The sequence below is a fragment of the Lytechinus variegatus genome, chromosome 17 (genome assembly GCF_018143015.1).
Source record: "Lytechinus variegatus isolate NC3 chromosome 17, Lvar_3.0, whole genome shotgun sequence".
In the NCBI taxonomy this organism is placed as follows: domain Eukaryota; kingdom Metazoa; phylum Echinodermata; class Echinoidea; order Temnopleuroida; family Toxopneustidae; genus Lytechinus; species Lytechinus variegatus.
In genome coordinates this window covers 4469466-4492823 of record NC_054756.1, presented here as the reverse complement: position 1 = coordinate 4492823, position 23358 = coordinate 4469466, and the positions used below count along the sequence as shown (strand labels likewise).

Sequence of the window (23358 nt, the reverse complement as noted above, 5' to 3'; positions counted from 1 at the left end):
GAAATCTTTTTTTTTTTTTTTTTTAAATTCTGACCAAAATCTGACCATTGTACTTTTTTAGTCCAAACCAGCACCCCCTACGAACAAAGTCGTTCCCAGGGCTCTGAAGTTTTTACAGTTTTCTTTGATGCATGTAACTACTGCATTTTGAGATCTTATGTCCTATATTGTCTGAAGAAAGTTCTCAACTATATTTTATGTATCGTCATCATAACTGTTTTTTTCCTGTAAGTTTTGGAAGAACGAAGAATACTTGTGAACGCTTCTTTATATATTGCTATTACTTGATAGACCTTTAACATACAGCTTAAAAAAAAACAATATTGAAAATTTCGGTTTTTTTTTTTAAATGTACACAGGGCATCTATTTGAGATTTTCAAACAAAATAATTCGAAGTCAGACCATTTTGTTGTCCTGAATAATATTTTATTCACACATGAGTAACAAATCCAAGCACGTTATACCTCACATTTAAAAAATTCGAAACAAACAATTCGATCCGTGATGTGACTGGATTGGCTATTATAGCAGCAAATAAAAAATTATCTACAACCTTTATTTTTTTATCGAGATTTACATTCGTTAAAAAGCGATGGCACAATTTTTTACGTAATATATCACTGTATCTTACTATGAAAACGCCTTGCCCATATACCACTGATTTTGATTGTATTAGAGAAAACAGGCCATGCCTCTCCAAAAGGTCGCTCCGAACGATGGAAGATATTATGCCCCTCTTAAAAATCTTTGGTAGAATCACATAATAGTGTTGTGCTATATTTTAACATTTTAAATATAATTTGTTTGAGCAAGACAGACGCACTCACCATACATGGATCCACTTTCTGAGGTTATGTTAATAAAGCACCATTAAAACAGCAGAATATAGTTTTCAAAATGACACAAATTGCGATACGTTCCGCAATAAAAAAAAATATTAAAAAAGGGCAATGACCTTCGCATTTTGTTAAAAAAGAACATAATTCGAATTCTTTACATGAATTCAAGTATGCTTTATCCTACAATTACCTTAGAGAAACTACTTTCTTAATTGAGAAAATAACTGATCTGTCCAATAGGATAGCATGAAGCTTACAATCCAGTGTTCAAGTCAATATGCACAAAGTCTTTTTCTCGAAATTCGAGTTTCATATTTCAGCTCGCGCTACGCGCTCGCATCAGTTGTTAGTTAAATACGTATGCTATTAGTGAATCCCTACAAACAAGCCTTAGAATACCCCTCTTCAGGTCTGAATTTCCTCCATTTTCAGCTCGCGCTTCGCGCTCGCAATATTTGAAAAGTGAGAAGCGTATATCATGATTACAATGACTACAAAATGTGCTTCATATGTTTAGATACAATTCTAACAAAATCAGTAAGCGCTTGGCACTCGCATTAGATGACTATGGTGAGATATATATACTCTTAATGGATTCCTAAAAAGATAGTCCTTACAATGCCCCTGTTTGGGATCAATATATACAAAATTTCAGCTCGCTTTGTTTGTTTAGAGAGACAGTTACGTATCATGATTATGAGCTCATAATGTCCCTTTTTAGGTCTGAATATCAAAAGTTTTTAGCTCGCGCTTCGCGCTCGCATTATTAATTAATTGAGATACATATCCGTATAAAGGCACAGTCCTTAAAATGTCTATATGAAATCAGTATAACTGGCAATCACGCGCCCACTGACTCATAATTTTTGCTGGTGCCTCCCCAATCATGCCAATACCGTGACCCACGGCACGCCACTAAGGGTTACGAATGTTTACTACCAGTGGATACGATATATGTCTGACATTCCATATCTGACAAGAAAAGGGTCCCATGACCGATACATTTTGAAAATTAATCGGAATTTATGAAGACATCTCCTGAAGGGATAAAATTCATCATCACCTGAAACAGCAAAATAGCCCCAATTCTTCCGTAAGAGTAAAAAAAGTTTCAAAAGTTAAGTGATTGTCTTCCCCATTTTAGTAAAGGGAGTTCAGATGTTAATTGGCCTCCCTAGAATGGCCAATCAGAATCACACACTTTTGTCAATCAGCTACCTAAAGAATTGAGATTCGGTTAGCTAAATGAATATATTTTGCCTCGTGCGACCTTGTACCACTGATTGTACAGATTAATGCATTGAACGTTGACTCGTCCCAACCTATACTTGTATCGTCTGACTTTCATCTCTCGGTGATTGGGCCATTCTAAAGAGAGAAAGAGGGAGAGGGGAGGGAGAGAAGTTATATAATATATATATATATATATCAAAATATGTCTACACGTAACGTTAAGACAAATACTGCTTCATGCATTTTCAGTTATCAAAGGGGAACTCCGAGCTGAAAATAAGAGTAATATTCACACAAAAAAAATCTGAGCATTTCATCAAAACCTGATAACAAATAACAAAGTTATTATTGAATTTCTAAATTTAGTAATATTTTCTATAAAAAACTGTTATACACAGGGGCCCTGGGAACGATTTTTATGTAGGTGATTTCGTTCAGGAGTTGTTGCTCATGATTTTAGAAAGAAAATTACAAGCACAAATTTAAATACAAACAAAAACAAAGAAAGGGAAATAACTATGAAAGCCGATAGGAGTCCTCAAAACGATTAATTTTAGGTAAGTTTCAAAAGCCCGCACTCGCTCCGGTTCCACGGCCCCTGACAAACTTTTCCAAATATTTTATCCAACATATCCAACCTTGCATAAAGATGAATCCAACATTTGAAGTGTTGGTTCGAACCATTTAAAGTGGGAAATTAGAAGAGGTTGCCACTCCTCTAACCCTTGATTAGAGTGTGCTATCAGAGCAACATTTTATGGAAAGGGGCCCCGTCTTACAAAGGGTTGTGATTGATCCGATCAATCGTAACTATGGACGGCCAGCGAAGTCAACGTGCATGTTTGTTCAAAATATTTTCTAACTATGATGTATATTCATGCATTCCGTTGATTTCTTGAAAATTCACTATGCTCCTTTTTGTTTACAAAGGCCATTGTGCAAATTTCCTGCAAATAGATGCTGGCCAGGGGCCGCGGAACCGGGGGGGGGGTTCCGCCCCCACTTTTTCCAAAACCATGTACAGAAACGTAAAAATGACCATATGATTGTGATTTTTAGCATGGTCAGCCCCCACACTTTTGGCCCAGCCCCCCCCCTCCCCCACTTTGAAAACCGTTCCGCGGTCCCTGTTTTGTGGGCTATTAATAAGTAGGCATGCACGTCTTCTCGTTAGCTTATATTCCGTAATAAACCTACCGGCCATTTCGGGCTATCTCTCAAAGTCGAAGACATATCGTCCATTTCAATATATCTTCGTTCACTGCTGTCTGATGATGACATACTAATAGTAGAATCCTCAAGGTCTTCCCGAGGGGGCTGGACAAGATGAAGACACGTTGGAGGAGGAAGTAAGGGAGCTTCAGAAAAAAGAAATAAAACTTTGTTTTTAATCAATAAACTGACATTGCAAGTTGTCGGTTTCTTTTTAGTATCGTCTTTAGATACTATAGAATCGGGACAATATTACACTGTAAAAAGGCTGTTTAAAATTTTAAACACGTTGTTTAAGCCCATCACTCTAACAAAAATTGTTTAAACTTTTTAAACAAACTTTTTAAATAAGTTGTTTAAAAAGTTTTAACAATTAAAAAAAGTTTAAACAACTTGTTGTTAGAGTGGCAGGCTTAAACAATGTGCTACTTTTTTTTACTGTCACGACTGTGTACAAAGAAAATAATGCCTTTTTTCTGCTACGATAAATCGCTTTTCAAATTCATTTCATACTTCTATTAAGAAATTACATATTTATATGCCACATGTATGTAGTGCTTTATATTGTATTCTCATTGCTAATTCTCGCTATGGCATTATCACGGCTCGAGCATTCAAGGAATTTCTCTTTATCAAATCAGATAAAAATGAAAAATGTTACATCATATTAATCGATGTGCTAATTAGCGAAGTTTTACTCATGTAGTGTGATTAATTTTCATGATTCAACAATCTTATATGAAACAAAATTATTTTTGATTTACATCACTTACAATCATCAGTTTCATCCCTTGCTTCCGTTACTACGTCATCTTCTTTCTTATCACCATCATCACTATTGTGATTGATGTGTCTGCCGTGTGTTATCATATATACACCTATAAATGAACAAATACACCTACAGAGGAAAGACAAATATAATCAAAACCAGTATATAAGATTTGAGGGTGAAATATTTTGTTATCATTGATATACACATTTTTCATGACGTAATCACCATCATTTTAACTGTATAATTAGAATACATCACTGACGAATTTTAATAACATGAATAATTAGCGGATAGGTCGATGACACGCAAATAAAACTATAGAAGACAGTCATGAAGAACCTGAAAAGAAACTTTAGAACTGAAGATGCGTGGCTCTGAATACTGGGTTTGTTTAATGTAAAGGCTGTAAACACACATGCGCTTTAGCCAGCTTTTCCTACGTAATTTCATTTTGTTTGGCAGTCAATCATAATTGCTTGTTGATTATCAATGAGCCTAAAATTGATTACCTGATTTTAACACATAATATACAACTTTATTTCTTGCCTTATGGCAGCGTACATACCATCTCATTTCTCAATATCAAGAATTTTCTTTTAACAATAAAACAATTGTTCATATGAATAATGCGAGTTCTTTGTCCTTTTTTTATTAAGAGGTGTAACAAGTAGGTCCCACTTACCCAAATACAAACATGAATATCCTAATAATTGTTAGGCCGTGGAATTCGCCATAGAAAAACACACCTGAAAAAGGGAGAAAAGAGTTGAGGGTTTGAAAAAAATACATTTTAGAGATGGATAACAGAAAGACACATTATGTATGACGCAGTATAATAGATTTAAAAAATGTCAATTTTCATGAATTCATGAATTTAGTTTTTGGGAGGGCATGTTGGGAGGCCAGACCACCAACCCCTAAATAATTCATACAAATTCATGTAAGTGTTTATTTTCTTACAAGAAGGATAATTTAAATAAAATTACAAACAAAATGTATATTTATTAAAGAATTGCTTAATAATCTTTTACTCTGCCCACACGTAAATTTTCAGAAAACATCACGGCTCGGTTTTTTTTTTTTGGGGGGGGTCACGATTACCACGACACTGAAAAAAAATAGAGGAGGGGTGATTGTTAGGCCCATGTTCAAATAAAATTTCAGTCTCTTTACCAGTCTCTATGAAACGTTCGTCAACATTTAAGAAAGCAAAAAAGGGTGGATCCTAGTTTCAACTTACCGACTAATATTGCACCGAGTGTAAAGAATACAAAGTAAACAGGAACAACAACAGAAGCATCATGTTCTTGCATTGCCCTCGTGACGTATCTGATCAAGAAATAAAAAGAAAAGGAGGTCGATCTGAATGTCTGTTGCCACATCAGGGCCCTTGTTGCATTAAAGTATGGTAAATCGGCTATCCAATAGTAACTACCATGGTATCAATGCTCAAAAGCCTATCATAACAAAGGGTTTCATTGAAGTTACTGTTTGATGGAAAGTTACCATAATATTGCCTTTTATAATTATGCAATAGGAACCAGTGTTTTTTTTTCGTTTATATGTGTACACGGTGGCCCGAATCACAAAGTTGGACTAAAGTCGTACCGGGTTAATACCCGGGTATAACTTTAGTCCACCTTTGTGAATTTGGGCCAGTAACTTTTACGGTGTGATTGCATCTTCATGCGCTCGCTGTGGGAGAGAGAGGGGGGGGGGGCATAATTACGATGGACACGCAATGAAGGCATTTTTAAAGGAAAAGTCCACCCAACAAAAACTTGATTTGAATAAAAAGAGAAAAAAATCAACAAGCATAACGCTGAAAATTTCATCAAAATCGGATGTAAAATAGTTTGGCTTCATTTCACAAAACAGTTATATGCACATCTCGGTAGGTATGCAAATGAGGAACAGATGACATCACCCACTCACTATTTCTTTTGTATTTTATTATAGGAAATATTTTGATTTTCTCGTCATTGTCATTTGAAATGAAGTTTCTTTCCTCCGTGAACACATTTTGTCCTTCAGGCAAGGAGGTCATAATCGTCATATTCGTAAAAATTCAAATATTGTATAATTAAAACAATAAAAAACAAAAGAACTAGTGAGTAACATCATCATTTGGATGTAACTGGCTCATTCATATAACTATTTTGTTAAAAATAAGCGAAACTTTCTTATTTTACATCCAATTTTGATGAAATTTTCAGCATTGTGCTTGTCTGGTCTTTCTCTATTGATTCAAATCAACATGTATCTGAGGTGGACTTGACCTTTAAGTTAGAGAAAAGTATATATATACGCCCATCAGAATGAGGAAACAACGAAGAACGCTGAAAAAAGATGCCTGACGGGTCGTGTAACTGTACATTACCCCTGTAGCTCACATTCTTACCCCCTCTACCAAAATACCCCGGTGCCACCTCGATCACATAATAAAGATAAAACCCATAAAAATTTCTCTAGAAAGTTGAGAGTTGGTGATGATGTACAGTGCGTATCAAAAAAAAAGTTTACACTTAGAAAAAAAATCCTGTAAAATTATATTTTGTAATATCCTGAAGATTTTTTCCACATGAACATTGGTACAGATCCATTTAAGCAAATGACGATATATCTGACGAAAAATATTTCCGCTTGAGTGAGCACCACGTACTTTTGAAAAGTTAGTGAAAATGATTTGCGCAGAACTTTGAAATAGTTATGCAAATAAAAGTAGACCTTAATCATGAAAAACACATGGAATTTAGCTAGTAAAATTGATTTGAAGATATCTTTTACCTTTTTAAACTTGTTTCCTTGCCCAAAACACTTCGAAGAATGCATTGCGCCCACCCCACTCCCCCACACACCGAGGCCATCGTGACGATATTTGCTTTAAGGGGAAGTTCACCCTGACAAATAGTTTATTGTAAAAATAGCAGAAAAAATAATAAAAAAAATATTGCCGAGTTTGAGAAAAATTCATTAAATAATTAAAAAGTTATTAGAATTTCAATTATTTGATTTGTGACGTCATATGCGAGCAGCATTCATACATAGCGAGTGGTAAAAAATCAAATAAATGTCATTTTCTCAGAAAATTGAAAATGGTTTTCACTGTACCTTTTGTATATCAATAGACAAATCGTTTCACACCCGATCATGAGTAGAAAACAAAATTAAGTCATCAGGAACCATACAAAATTTGAAATTCATGCATTTTATATTACATAACACATGGGTAAGCTGCTCGTCTATGACGTCACAAATCTAAAACTTTAAAGTCTAATAACTTTCTTACTTTTTAACAGATTTTCCTGAAACCTTCACCAATATTTTTTACTAATTTTTCTGCTATTTTTACAACAAAGTTTTCTTCAGGGTGAACTTCCCCTTTACACTGAGCTGTGATAACATGAAATGGCTTAGACTTGATTTTCATTTTGTTAATCATTGTCAAGCTTGCAGGGAAAAGTGTGGAGAAACAAGTATTCAACGAAAAATGAAATGGAGTCACACTTTATATGATAAAAACTTAGTAAAAAATGCTGGAGATGTCTGATATAAACTTTTGTTCAGATTCAGTCATGTCCTCAGATCCAGCTGGCACAAAAAGAGTAAAGGTTGTGCTTATACTAAGTGTTGAAATTTCAATTTGGGTGGTAAAATTGTTACAAACTGCTTGAATTTATCCGTTTTATTTCAATTGATTAAAAGTGCAAGGGAAATATATGAGAAATGTTTCGCAGGGTAAGTTTGATTTCGCCCTTTACCCTTGACACAGCAACGAGCATTTCTGCGCAAACAGATTTCTGCGAACTTTACAAAAATTGACAGTGCTCACTCAAGTGTGACATTCTGTCAAAACTTTTAGTTTCATTGGATAGATGAGACCCAAACCCAATAATATATGTGAAAAAATTACCCATGTGTTGTATATTTTTTTAATTCCCAGGGCTTTTTCAAAGTGTAAACTTTTTTTTGATACGCACTGTATAATTAGAGGTACATACCTTATTTGAAACATCCCTGTAACGAATACCACGACGATCATGATGAAAAATATAGGTGTTTTGACTTGTGACATGTCACCTCTTACCGCCAGCCTAATTAGACTGGAGCATGCCTTGGCACCTAGCACAGTCAGGGAACCTGAAAATTCAAGAACAAAATGAAAAAGCGAATAGTGTAAGGTCTTCAATTGAAACAAGCAGAAAAAATACAATAAGATATAACATTGGTGAATTTGGAATGATTATCATGATTATGTGAAACATTTTGTTAACATACGTTTGACTCCCAGACAGCAAAGTGTCCGATCATATAGTTTGGTCAATGTAATGATTTTTAACCAATTTTTTGCTAAGATTGCAACCATTGGCACTGTGACTACATGGCTTACTTCGGTACTTGTTTTGTGGCGGATAGCGTACCAGTCCACCCCCCCCCCTCACATACACACCCCACGCCCACTCATCCACTGTGAAAGTAATTTTCTTGCACAGAATAAATTCAAAATTATGAAATCTTATCATTTTGCATTTCGTCGACGAACAGGGGAAAACGATATTTTCCCCCTAGAAATCAATAGTGCAATACTTTTCAGGCCAGTACCCCGGGCCAGTACCCTCACAAAAAATAACCATCTCATCATACCAATGAATAGTAAATTATTCATAAACCCAAAGATTTTTTCCCCTTTTTTCTTTAATATACTGTTCAATACTACTTCATTATCAAGTGTTTGAATTATATTTTTAAAAAAGGAGAACTAAAAATTTGATAAAGCTTACTCAATATTGCAGCTGGCAGGAGCAGTAAAAGAAGATGTTGATATCTTTTGACAAGCTTTAAGTAGAGTAAAAGAAGAAACAATGCGACCTCCACTCCCTGCATGATGAAACAAAAAATAATGATTGCAATAAAATGAAAAATGATAACAATTAACTTCAGAAATATTTGTTATCTTCTCCTATTTCTCTCACTGTTTCTACTTTCATTTCATTTCATTTATTTCCATATTCAAATATAAAAACATACATAGTCAGCAAATCACAAAAAAGAACACATTTCACATAAAAATAAATATGGTTACAAATTTAAGAGAAAAAAGGGGGGGAAATACATGCAAAAAAAATACATTACAAATTGAATATGGAGGGAATACCAAAAGCCACAAGGGCTTATCGAGGGTATTCCCCAAAATATAGAATTTAAAAAGGAACAGATAGAAAGTATGGGAAAAAGAAAGATGTGAAAGACAAGCTAGAAAGAGAGAAAGAGAAAAGATAGACATGCAGCATATTACAGGTCATTATGCAGTAAGTAAAATTTCGTCCCTCCCCTCATTTCCCTCTTTCACAACCTCTCTCTAATCACGTAATGCATGGTGAGGGTCAAAAATGGACAGGAGCATTGCGAATGGGGGAAAATTTCGATTTGAATAGTCACGAGTGAGCGGGGCGAGCGAGCTAAATTTCGACCTATTTGAATTGAATTATTTTCGTTGATATATTCTACATTCACCTACTTCAATACAATCTTTAAAAAAATTACTCAATATTGTGCAAAATGGGAACATATAATGTTTGTTGGGTAAGAAGATACCATTATATTTTGAATTTTTCACGCAATGTTGCTTTGAAATTTACTATTCAAACATGCATTTTTCTCAATATTGGGGAGAAAATTCCTGAGCAAACAGGCATGTTCCCTTTCTTCCTAATATTGTGCAAAGTTTTACTCTCTGTTTTCAGAGTGTACAACTGATGCTTCTTCTACCACTACCATTACTACTACTACTACTACAACTACAACTACTACTACTACTACTATACTACTTCCACTACTACCACTACTACTAACTACTACTATTGCTACTTTTGCTGCTGCTGCTACTACTACTAGTACTAGTACTACTACTACTACTACTACTACTACTAACAATACTACCACTACTGCTTCTACTACTACTACAACTACTACTACTACTACTACTACTACTGCTACTAATACTAGTACTACTGCTGCTGCTGCTATACTACTACAACTACGAGTATTTTTATTACTACTACTACTACTACTACTACTATCTTTATTACTACTGCTACTGCTATTACTGCTGCAAATACATTATGAGACATAACGCTGCAACTTCAAGAGAAAAATATTTATCCCAATCGTAATAACACGACACAAATGAAAGGGGGTATAATGAAGTATTGCAGTGAGCATGCATGGTGAGGGAATCTGTGACACCCCGGGTGACACCGCTTTCAAAAATGGCGTTTAAGACAATTTGTCTATATTCTTCCCCTCTTCTACCTGAAAAATAAGTCTAAACCACTATAACCACATACTCTCCAACTTTGAAAATAAAATAATAATAATAATAAAAAGAATTTACTATTTCAATACTCACAAAGAACACGAGGAATGGCCACGATGTAAGTCTAAAAATTATCAAATGTGACGTCATTTCCTCTTCGTTCTGAAGAAAAAATGGGGGAAAAGAGAAAAATATTAATTTTCATTTATATTCATAATAAATACAATTATAAACAGGAGCAGATCGTGAACGGGATAGGGGACACATGTACAGGGAGGGGGGGGGGGTGGGCACATAACTCTTTAAGGACCAAAGTTGTATTTAATGCCATTTGGTATATGTTGCGTCCCCCCTTATCTCCCGCCCCGGTAATAATGAATAAAAAAAAGATAATGGGGGGCCGGGCGAGCAACTTTTTCTGAGTTTGTATCCCTAAGAAAAATGTTCCTATCCGTTTTCTCGGATATCCGGTTTTGATAGACAGCTTTGTTTGCCCCCTTTTTCTCTCGCAATATTATTATAAACATTCCATTGAAAATCGAAGACGAAACTATTTACCAATTTATTCATTTTATACCAACTCAGAGTATGACCGCAGACCACAGTATCACTTAATATATCTCAAGCAAAAATTATAATCTGTTTTGTGCCATCCTTTTAATTTGACAACAACGATTGAATACATTCTTGAAATAAAACAACAGGAAACAGATGTCTCATATATCATCATCATATATCATATATCATATCATCATCAGGAGACTACCTCAGCCAACATACTATTCTGCCATATGTTCAGAATGGAAGTGACGCGAATTACGGTACAGTGTTAAGCGGCTGGGCAATAAAAAAATGTTTTTATTTCTATTCAAACGCTTTTAAGTAGGCAAGAGAGTGTGCTAAAAGTTTGTCAATTTTCATATATAAAAAGACAGTCCTAAAAACTGGCGTCATAATATCGAGAGAAAATAATAAGTCTTCTTGCGTTGATTACTTCTAATGCATGCATGAGCGCTGTCAAATTTATTTTTTATATTCTTTTATACTTCCATTATTTATTTTCTTTGATATTACAGTTTTCTGCAGTTGAATGAGAAGCAAAAAAATAATGATACTTATAACTTATAAATATGTCTATATGGTGACAGAGAAAAAAATCCTCTTTGATTCTTTGCACAAAATTTATTATCCATTATTGACTCTTACCTGCGTGGAGAATATAATAATCATACACGCACCGACGACAATAATGACAGTGCCTGCATTTGATAAAAAATGAAAATAAGAATAGAGAGACTGATACTTTATTATTGTATTTGCAAATCTGATTAATGCTTGTAGGATTCTATTCCGAGGGGTTATGAATAGGTAGGCCTATAAAAATGGAATATTATGAAAGGGTTCAAAGAGACAGAGATGATTTTCGAGGTCATTTTTCAATTTTTAATTGAAATTAAACAATATAGCGCAGGCTTTGGAATGTTGTGAAAATGTTGAGGTTATGGCAAATTTCTGGGGGTGCAAGAGCTCCCCCCCCCCGCTGCCTAGGGCCATGTATACCTTTATGCAGATAGAGCCCCCCCCCGCCCCGGGGGAGAGAAATTGAAACATGAGACTATGATTAATGGCAGCGACTCGTCGACATTGAGACACCATGTAATTTAATCAACATTCTATTTTGATTTGTATTTAGAGGAATTATTCATAAATAAATAGACACCCTTGTCATAAGTCAACAATACAATGACATCAAATACCGTGAAACTGCGCATAATGTTTGTCTTAACATTGACTATTCATTTCAGTTCCGCTTGAAATCAGAAAAGAGTTTAGCTATTTCATGCATGTACGATACATTACAGCCAGGGTTCTTTGCATTTGTTTGGAGACAGCAGGCATGTTTACAGTAAATGTTTTGCAGTATAGACCAGTTCGTAGTTACTTCATGGACAATTTTGGTCAAATGACCTTTCATTTCTTTCATTATGATAGGGAGATTTCAATGCAAGATATTACGTAAGCTTGCCTTACATAGCAGGATGAAGAAATTGAATAGACCAGGTGACTAGAATAGCACACCAATGAACACTTAATGAAGGTATTTGTTGCATTTCTACTTTGAATGCATATCATAGCATGTTGCACAATATACTTGGCAAACTGTTTTTTGTGGATGTAAATCAAAACCACAATTCAAAAGAATATATGAATAATCAAGACATCAAAGTTGGTGCTTATCTCATTAGATTTTAAACCACCATGTCACTTTAATGACCTTCCTCTGATCATGCGCAGAATCTTCTGATCATGCGCAGAGTGGAACTACGAACTGACTAAGCATAAGTGTAACAGGTAGAAGCCGGAAAATATTCTTCTCAATGGCGTACGCAGGGGGGGGGGGGGTTACAGGGGTTCAAATCCCCTTGAATTTTTTTCGAAGATATTTTTTTGCTTGTCAAATTTTTTAGACCTACGAAACGACGCAAAATTTATGGTGAAGACCCTTTTTTGGAGGGGGAGGGGGTGTCAACATTTCGTTCAGCTTCCACCCCCCCCCCTCCTTTAAAAAAATCCTACGTACGCCACTGATTCTTCTGATCAAAATCATTCCACGAAGATTGTTCAAGGAACAAATCTAAAATCAGATTAAAATCGTTTTCTGTCAATAAGATTTATCTCTAATTAATGTCATCGTTTTGGTAAACTAAATAATTCACATGTTACAAGAATATTTTGCAAAAAATGCTGATCGATGGAAAGAGTCAGCAGGAGTATGATTAAAGGACAAGTCCACCCCAACAAAAACTTGATTTGAATAAAAAGAGAAAAATTCAACAAGCATAACAGTGAAAATTTCATCAAAATCGGATCTAAAATAAGAAAGTTATGAAATTTTGAATTTTCGCTTCATTTCACAAAACAGTTATATGCACATCTCGTTCGGTATGCAAATGAGGAACTGATGACATCACTCACTATTTCTTTTGTATTTTATTATATGAAATATTTTTATTTTCTCGTCATTGTCATGTGAAATGAAGTTTTATTCCTCCCTGAACACGTAGAATTCCATTGTTTTAACATTTTGTGCTTCAGGCTAGGAGGTCATAAGAAAATTCGTAAAAATTGAAATATTGTATAATCCAAACAATAAAAAACAAAAGAAATGGTGAGTGACATCATCGACTCTCTCATTTGGATGTAACTGGCTCGTTCATATAACTATTATGTTAAAAATAAGCGAAAATTTGAAATGACATAACTTTCTTATTTTACATCTGATTTGGATGAAATTTTCAGCATCGTACTTTCTGATTTTTTCCTATTGATTCAAATCAACATTTTTCTGAGGTGGACTTGACCTTTAAACTGCAATTCCTGTCAATTGATTTAATCATCATAACAAATACTATGGGTTAGTATTCCTAAATCGTCTCACTCATATTTTAGAACTTCGCAATATCGCATTACATTATAGCAAGTGGATATCTGATAGGGGATGTGGTAAGGGATTACTGGATTACCAGATAAGCTCCTAATTTTGTCAAATCTCAACATATAATGTTATTAATATGATAATAAAGGATGTGACTCAAGATAGCATGTATGAATTTACAAGGACCAATCACTTCATGAATTCACTCTTTGTTTCATTTGTGTTATCATGGTTTTCCTTCGCTCTCCTTTAAATTAGTGAGATTCCTTGTACATTACTCTTTGTTTTTTTTATATAATATAAAATCATATGAAATCGTGTTTATTCAAATGTTGTCCCCAAGAATGAAAAAAAAAATTGATTGACTTCTGATTTAATGTTTAAGTTTATCATTGCTGCAATTTATTTTGATATATGATGGAGACGTATAATGATTATATACAATGTATGAAAAAATGGGACAATTATCAGCTTACCAACTGCATATGACGGTATGAATGTAACCGTTTTCACAAAATATTGCAAAATGTAATGGTTAATATTAATAACTTCATTATTTGTTTTAAGAATTCGATGACATTTTCAGATTCGTCTTATCGGTGAAATTACTATATTTCACTTACGTTTGATTATTTACAGCCCGGAGTGTTCCTTTAAGTTGTTCATGGAACATGAATGATTCACTATTGGAATGTTGTGTACGAACATTATGGGGTGTGTGACCCCTCGCTTATTCACACTAGCTGTCAAAGTTACCATAAATCGAAAGAAAGGGGCATGTGCAGAATCCATTGGCAGGGGGGGGGGGGTAAGTGCCCCTGCTAAAAATTGGTTTTGCCTATAATGTATTGTGCGTTTGATTCAGAGTGCCTAGCCATTTTGAAGTAATCACTTTTATTTTCTTGTTTTGTTTTTTGCTTGCTTGATTCTTTACGGATGTGAGAACTTTTGATTTTCATTTAAAATGTCTGATACTTTTGAGGGAATCTGTTCAGCCCCTTCCTTCATGGATTCCAAGATATTCTTCCCTTAGCGTATTATATTTAAAGGAATCAATTTGAAACAAATAGACTTGAAATTGACCACCCTTCGTCACTGTTGATCAATAACAATCATGATTTATACCTCGGTCACATTTGCTCTACGGCGGCCGTACGGCAAATGTGACCGAGGTATTAGCTAACTCTAATCTGAACAGGTATATAGGTATACTTCCATGGCGTTAAATCTCCCGAGCCCCAATCAAAATCATGTTCACGATGTCACAATAAACACGATAAATATGAAATATATATACAACCAATGCAATATCTCTTTCCCCAATATGATGTTATATCAGGGGCCCATTTCATAAAACGTGTATAATTACAAATTTGAAATAACAGTTAAAAGCTACTGAAATCATTAAATTTGATTGGTTGATAGTAAACTTGTTATAATGATTGTGCAGTAACAAGTCTTTATGAAACGAAGCCTTTGTTGTCCTGGGCCCGTTGCAGAAAGAGTTGCGTTTAAACGCAAGTCAACAAATCAATCGCAAGTCAAAAATGCGCGCCGTTGATTGGTTGAAAAACAAGTTGCACATGATTTTTAGAATTTCGATAGATTGCAACTCTTTCTGCAACGTGCCCCAGACCATTCATTTTTCTTTATTTTGACCGGAAGGAAATTGCAAATTGCAAAGTATCTTGTCTATTCCACACTGCCTTGGTGACAAACGTCGTGTTTATTGAAGAACTAATTGATTGCCCCGCATTCAACAGTAATTGTTATTGAAATTTTGACAACCAACTGTACGAGATAAAAAGTATATTTTTGTAATTCATTTACTTTAGAAAATAAAAGGTCTTTGGACGTGTTTGTCGTGTTACGTTCGGTAAAGTCACTCTCCTAAAAATGGCTTTAATTATCATACACACTATAATGATTTTATGAAAATATACTTTGAAACAAAAATGGTAATTGATAATCTTGACCCTGATTGATTTTTACAAATTCGATTTGGATAAGATCATTGTCGTTCATATTCTGAAATCTTCCAAATTTATAACGTTTCAATATCAGCAAGTCACGAATAGTAGTACGTGATCTCCATTATACAGAATATTAAAAAAACTGTTTAATATCTTTACTGCTGCATGGTGGGGAACAAATAATTTGGGTTTTCAATCTGTACTGAACGCACAGGAACGTTAGCGCTGACAGAGGCCCTGTTCCAACCGGTAATGTGGCAGCGATGCCCAATGTTACAACAATGCACTAATTACACATTAAAACAAATGTTTTGACATCACAATCTGAGAGATGTGACTGGGATAACTGTTAGCGCTCTGTTAGGCCAACGTTTCTGTGCGGTCGGCACTGGGCATTTTGACGTACGTGCGCCTGTAATCCAATGTGTAAGTGGGGAAGTTAGGAACAGATGCAGAGGTTAAAGGTTCGAGCCCCGGTCACGTCTTTCGGATGGTGACGTTACAGATCAGTAAATAGTCATACCTGATTGATACTCGTGTGTATAAACTACCTCTAACACACAATCTCACTCACACACACACACACTTTATTTTAATTAAAGTATGTACACAATACAGACATTTGGTGAAATAGATCAAGTCAAAATCACATGTAATACTTATTTTATAATTATATTAGTACTGAACCTTACCTAAAATGTCTTGAAATCGTAGTCTCTCTCCCAGACATCTTGAGATGTATGCGTTAGCTGTCGAATAATAAAACAACATAATAAGTTATAAGAACGGAATATAGAAAAAACATGAATTACATGAAGACGTTTTATAATTTTTTCCTAGTGTGAATGTTCACAATTTTCTTACCACCTAGACAAAACAATCATTTAAGATCTGTGACTTTCTAGAAATCTAAGAAAACAAGCAAAATATGTGCCTTATTCGACTTATTTTGCTACACATGCAAAATGCAATTATACACGTAGTTGATTTTCTGCTGTTTGATGGTATTTATATATTGGAGTTTCTTGACGGCAGTGATTTTGCGGTCGTTTTACATTATCGTCTGGCGAACATAGTTATACGGCGATATGACCGAAACATTAATTGGAAATATGTGACAGGGACCCCATGGACACAGGAACGTACCCCAACTAGGGATGAGGAGGGTACTCTAGGGATATGGGGACGTACCCCTGGCCAGGGGCAACCACCCTCAAACGAAAAGTTAAATCAATATTTGAAAGGTGTGAGGGGTGCCAACCTTTTCCATCTATATCCGTCCTTGCATGAAATTAATCTGAATTCAATAATTTCAAACTGGTAAATGCAACATTTGGAAAAGGTTGTCACTCCTCCGACCTTTCAAATGTCAATTTTCTTCATATTTTACTTAGTTTATAATAGGGACGTACCCCTGGGGCATAATGACGTACCCATGGGGCATCAGGACGTACCCCTGGGGCAAAAGGACGTACCCCTGGGGCATAAGGATGTACCCCTGGGGCACAAGGACGGACCCCTGGGGCACAAGGACGGACCCCTGGGGCACAAGGACTTACCCCTGGGGCATAAGGACGTACCCCTATGGGGCATAATGACGTACCCCTGGGGCATAAGGACAGTGGTGGACCGTGACCCGAAGGAGACAATGATTGGAAGGGCACTGTATTCTTTGTGAACAATGCTGTGCCCCTCCAATTGTCTCCTTCGGGTCACGGTCCGCTATTGCATAAGGACGTACCCTTGGGGCATAAGGATGTACCCATGGGATATAAGAACGTACCCCTGGGAAACAGTGCCCTTACCAGCCTGAGTGGATGAACATACATTGTTATTCTCTGGGGTGTGTTTGAAGACTTCTAAAGAATTCTTTATAAATAAACCACTCATACCGTCATTGCCTGCCTTTTGAAATCATCTATAGGCTAGACATGCCTCATGTGACTGAATGAATACGTTATTTTTGTCTGAATGTACCATAATAGGTTATACCGAGAAAAGCACCTTTGAAGGTTTTGCATTGTGGAAATTGAAAAGGAATTAATGACAGTTCGAACATTTTGGTTTTCGAGTTGTAAGTTTGTTTTCGAGACATTTTCTTATAATACGTTATATCACAAGGATGATTCCCGAGACGATAAAGCATGAATAATAATGTTAATACTCTAACGTTTTCGGAAAAGTATGTGATAGCATGCATGCCGTCTACTACAGAGAAAAGCCGATTGTGATTTGTAAATAAACCTACTCGAAAGTGCACCGGGGCATAATCAAGCTCAATCAATTGAAAAAAAATCCTTTGAAGCAGTCGATTCCAGTCAATAGAGGACTAGATTTTGATATTGTCACACCGGCGAAACATTCTCCTGACCGATCAGAGATGTTACGTTATGCCGAATGGCTTACAATCCGTCAGTATGGAGGCGGTTTCGTAGTGTGGCAGAACCTCGAGAACTAAGAAACAGGAAGGCTATCTGACACAAAACAGTGATTTTCGAAAATTCATCGATGCTGTTAATAAGGTTTCTATTCTTTAGTAAAAGTGTCCTTGTTGAAAATATCGTAAATGTATCTGTTACTTCACTAATGCTTTATGGTCTTTATGGTTATGCAACCGAAACTTATCTTAAAAAAGGTTAAAACCATGGCTTACCCAATCACTCTTATTATGTGTATTATTATTTGCCATGGAGTGGACAAAGGATATAACGGGGAATCTATAGCTAATCCGACTCTCCCTTTCTCTTGTCAGTTTACGGTCCACTCGATCTCTTTCATATTACAAGCTAAAAACTGTGTGCGTGGGATGTGTGAGTGTGTGTGAGTTGATGGTTTATGTGGGTTTATGTATGATTTTTATACATTTATGTATGATTTTTATACATTTATACATTTTTATAACTGATTTCATTGTTTCTCCTTTAAGTTATATATGATTTATGCTGGTATTAAGTTAGTGAAAAATGTCCAAATATGAAATGTAAAATATTATGTGTTTTGAAATGTTAATTTGAAATGTTATATATTTTTGTTCATGGAATCAGAATAAAACAATATGAAAAAAAAAAAAAAAAAAAAAAAATGATGTGGGCGTTTATGTATGATGTGGATGTGGATGTGGATGTGGATGTGGATGTGGGTTTATTACGTGAGTTGAGCGTATTTTCACTCCACAGCACAGACCTGATATGCCAGTGCAAAGCATTTGCAGACCTTAAACACGTTTACACGATAAATTATCACTTTTTTTAAATAATACCCCATGAGAAGAAATTCTGGAAATCCATTTACATGAAAGACTTTCAGTTGTGCAAGTGGTCTGAATCATGATTTACTAGCTATTGTTCTTAACGAAAAATCCCAAAAGATTGGACTGTTCTTTTTAATAAGATGTGAACAGTAAAATTGTCATTTTCATCACCGCAAACATTTACTCTATGCTTTCGTAACATGCATATACGATGTGAATAAAGCATGATACCAGCACTTCAATATTCTATTGCACACCATAAAACCATTATCAATCACTGATACCGTTACATTATAATACTACATCCTCTTTAGGACTTAATACCAGCAAATATTCATATTCCGAAGGTTATAGCAAAGAATCACCGAAATGCGCATATAATATTATATCCTCATTCCGCAGCGTCACCGACGAACCCAACTCCACACAGATCGAAACGATCACAATGTTTTGAATTGTGAAGTATCGGTCGTTCTGAAATCATTTCCATTGGTGTGACCATGGACCATGGTGTGAATAATATATATTGTGTATAAAGACACAAGAGTTTTGTCGGCAGTGTTTTGTGTGCATTAGATATGGAAATTGTGGGGGAAATCACAATGTACACCGAACAAAATGTAATATTTGCTCTCAAATTCCAACCCACTTCATGGTTACATGGTAACACATAGGCGATGTTTGGCAAATATAACAAGGAATAACGTTTTGGGATTAAGTTTTTAACAATACATTCTCCTATTCTGAATATTTGAGGAATCGACAGATATTAGCTTTAGCAAAAATATGACCTTAAATTCATTTTTTTGACTAAAGGAAAGGTCCTGTGGATATGTGGCCGCGGCCCCCTATGGTGGCGTAAAAAAGAGTTGAAAAGAGAAAATCGAAGAAATGGGAAGGAGAGGAGAAAAGAAAAGAAGAGGGGCAGATGAGAAAGAAAAGTAAATGAGATAAGGAAAAGTGTATGATAAAAAAAACATTAAAAAATCCAGGTCATAAAATAAAACAATGAGCTCTCGCTTGAAAAGTAATGCTCTTTTTAGTGTATTTTTTGTAAGTGTTTGGGGGGGGGGCTTCTTTATACTCACCAACTACAGTGGTGGTACCGAGGGGTGCTACCACCGAGGCAGGTCCGAACCCATAGGCTAAGAAGTTACCCCCTTCACCAGTTATCATGAGTAATATCCCTGACCACCAGAGCCAACTCTTCAAGTAGTCGTAGTTATCCGACGCTTCTTCTCCTCTGGCTTCCCGTCGCTGTTGAATCTTCGTCAAAGAATATTTCTAAAGAAAGGAGGGTGAGCAATTGTACAACAATGTGAGTTTTAGGATAGTTATATGGGGGATTTAGTGTTTAGGGGAGGCAGCTTTTTTTTTTACATTAGCAGAAGTCATCATCATCATCATCACCACCACCACCACTACCACATCTTCACCACCATCTAAAGACGATGATGATGATGATCATCATCATCTCATCAATCATCTGCATATAAAAGCGGCTAAATCAAGTAATGACCCTAAAGTAAGAGCTAAAAAACGAGAACGTAGATAATATTACATTGGCACACACCTGTAGATATTATAACCAATACATTAGTATTGATACTAAACTTTTCTTTTTAAAAATCCCTTCTTAAATATCAATAATGTTCTTAATCTCTCATAAATCTAGGGAAGGAGGGGGGGGGGTGGCTCTCTTTCCCCCTCCTGCATTTACTCGTTTTTTGTTTTTGTTTTCATTTCAAACGTCCATATCCACATACCGCATAGTTATAGCTTTGCGACATCAACTTCAACATGTTCAAGGACGATGTCATTTTCAGGATGCAAGTCAATCTCTCCACATTACAAAATACACTCCAATTCACCACCACCGTTCAAAGACTTCAAGTGATTGAAATTACATGTAATTGGTATAATCTCAAGATGGCTTACCTGAACATTCATGGAGACGCTAATTAAAAGATTTCCACCGATGGCAAGACAGGCTCCTATCAATATATTCTGCATGATAAAATGGCACAAGATGCGAGAACGGATGTAGAGAGGGGAGCGTGGAAGGTGGAGCAGGGGAAGAGGAATAGGATATAAGTGATAGACAACCATGAAATGATGATGATGGTGATGATGGTGATGATGATGATGATGGTGATGATTTTTATGATGATGATGATCATGACGATGGTGACAATGATGATCATGATCATGATGATGGTGGTGGTTGTGATCGATGGTGTTGGTGACGATGATGATGACGATGGTGACAGTGATGATGGTGGTGGTGGTGGATGTGATCGGTGGTGGTGGTGACGTTGTAAATAAGACGGGATATAGACAAAACAAGGAGAAGAGAAAGATAGAAGAGGAAGAATGACAAGGAAATATGTAAAAAGAAAATAAAAATAATTATTAGTAAAGCTGATACTCATGCCTTCTAAAAAACCTAGTTATTTCTAAAATCATTCAATTCTTATGATTCTTCTTCTTCTTATTTTATTTTATTTATTCTTTTTTTTGGGGGGGGTGGGGGTTAACTACGAGATACAATTCTTTTTCACTGATTACACCTGGATTTAGTATATTCTCACTATTTGCAAGAAATTAGTTTAATATTTAAAGATTTAATGATTAAATTAAATCCATTTACTCAAAAGCTAATCGAGGCAAGTTATTGTATCAAAATACATCACTAATTGTTGTTTTTCAGATTTGATCGAGCACAACCTTGATAACATAAAAGGTGTGCAATATTTTGATTTTCCAAGACTTAAACATTCTGACTTTCATTCACCCAGTGTCGCCAAAATAAAGATTCAATATAGTATTTAGGAATTTAATAAAACCGAGAGATAAACTAATCACAATATTGCTTATCTTATTCTCCATTTCACAGAACGTAGATCGCTTTGACATTTTAAAATAAAGTACTTATACGTATAAATATTTCATTTGAATATCATGCAGTGTAAATTGGTGATAATAATAAGCCAAAATGATAAGGAAACCAGACTTCATGTCATACCTGCCGAATGAAATTAATCAACCAGCCGATCGATCGATCGATCAATCGACCGATCAATCGATCAATCAATCAATCAATCAATCAAGCAATCAATCAATCAATCAATCAATCATGATTATCTTACCATTGAAACTACTGGTTCTGATACCCCCGGTGTTCCATCAGGATGTTGAGGAGGAGGATCGAATATGTTACTAAGATTTAACGTCCTTTTGGTATTCAATTCATCTTCTCCTTTTGATTCAGCCATCGAAGTGGTAACCCGCAAGTTTTCCATTTTTGTGGCTTAAATACAAATTATTATTATAATCCAATTATACGTTCACCAAGCGATTGAAATCACAAGAGCTAAAGCACCATAATCAGCATTTACTCCTCATGCAGCTATCAGAAAAAGAAAGTCACATCACACTCCATGTAGGCTTATTTCGAGATCAAATTGTTCAAGTCCTGCTTCTGATAATCATGTCTCGCTATTTCCGAAGCCTTTTTAGCCAAAGAATTCCAGCAGTATCAGAAAAGAAAGAATACGTTTACTTTTGAATAGATTTCAGTACTCCAACCAAGGCTAGACCTGTATAGGGCCTGGTCTTCTACAACAGCGAAGAGGAGGGGGCCGGTCCCAAACCGATACACGCTCGAATTCCTTTTATAAACTGATTTTTTTTCGAGACGTATTCACGCTTTGATTACTTCGTGCATACTGCATTCTTATAATGAACACGTTCGACAGATCAGCGGGTACGTACAATCGTAAGCTTCAAAAATGCAAATAGTGTAAAAAAAAATTACTCGAGTTCTAAGCCGTTCGCATTAAAGAGTATTTCTTTCGACCCGCATGTTTTTGAGTGATAGAAAACCTTGCGAAGTTGGAGAGTGGAAACATGCCCGTCAAGCTTGGCTAATTTTAAATAGGGCATAGCGCTGTCTTTTGAGGACCAAGGTCTTTAGAATCAAGCATATGGAATATTGGACTCAAATAATGAAAGCGTAAATTGTGAATAAGCCCCTCAGAAAAACAGGGAGTGCCGCCTATTCGAGGCTCTCAGTTCCCGGGCCCGTCTTTGAAAAGTAGCTATTAAAATAACAGATTTAGATTTAGATTTATTTCCAACAGAAACTGATACAAATTATTTTCATACTTTATAACAAATATTTGCGATACAAATAATTCTCACTATAATCATATTCAAAAACTTCCATGATAATTAAGATATATACAAAACATGGTGCATTTTGTTGACAAATTATAATATATGATATAATAGAAAAAAGGGTATCTGTGGAAATGGGAGATTCAC

General features: G+C 35.5%; 1 protein-coding gene across 1 annotated transcript; it reads right to left on the bottom strand.

Moving 5' to 3' along the window:
• Positions 1-1719: 1719 nt before the first annotated feature.
• LOC121431051 (NIPA-like protein 2) lies at positions 1720-22782 on the bottom strand. Its single transcript, XM_041628521.1, has 13 exons — positions 22182-22782; positions 20971-21039; positions 20121-20316; positions 16475-16531; positions 11580-11632; positions 10467-10535; positions 8839-8935; positions 8059-8197; positions 5298-5386; positions 4740-4803; positions 4059-4183; positions 3271-3431; positions 1720-2208 (listed from the first exon to the last, which is right to left on the bottom strand). The coding sequence occupies exons 1-13, from the start codon at positions 22332-22334 to the stop codon at positions 2185-2187; spliced, it is 1296 nt and encodes a 431-aa protein (XP_041484455.1). The 5' UTR covers positions 22335-22782; the 3' UTR covers positions 1720-2184.
• Between the last annotated feature and the right edge of the window lie 576 nt (positions 22783-23358).

Bases quoted from the DNA above. Each gene is read 5' to 3' on its own strand.
- LOC121431051 (XM_041628521.1), bottom strand. From the start codon at position 22,334: ATGGAAAACTTGCGGGTTACCACTTCGATGGCTGAATCAAAAGGAGAA. The intron at 21,040-22,181 runs GTAAGATAATCA...TTTATCATGCAG, and splicing joins CAGAACCAGTAGTTTCAATG to AATATATTGATAGGAGCCTG. The intron at 2,209-3,270 runs GTAGGTTTATTA...TTCTCTCTTTAG, and splicing joins GAGATAGCCCGAAATGGCCG to AATGGCCCAATCACCGAGAG.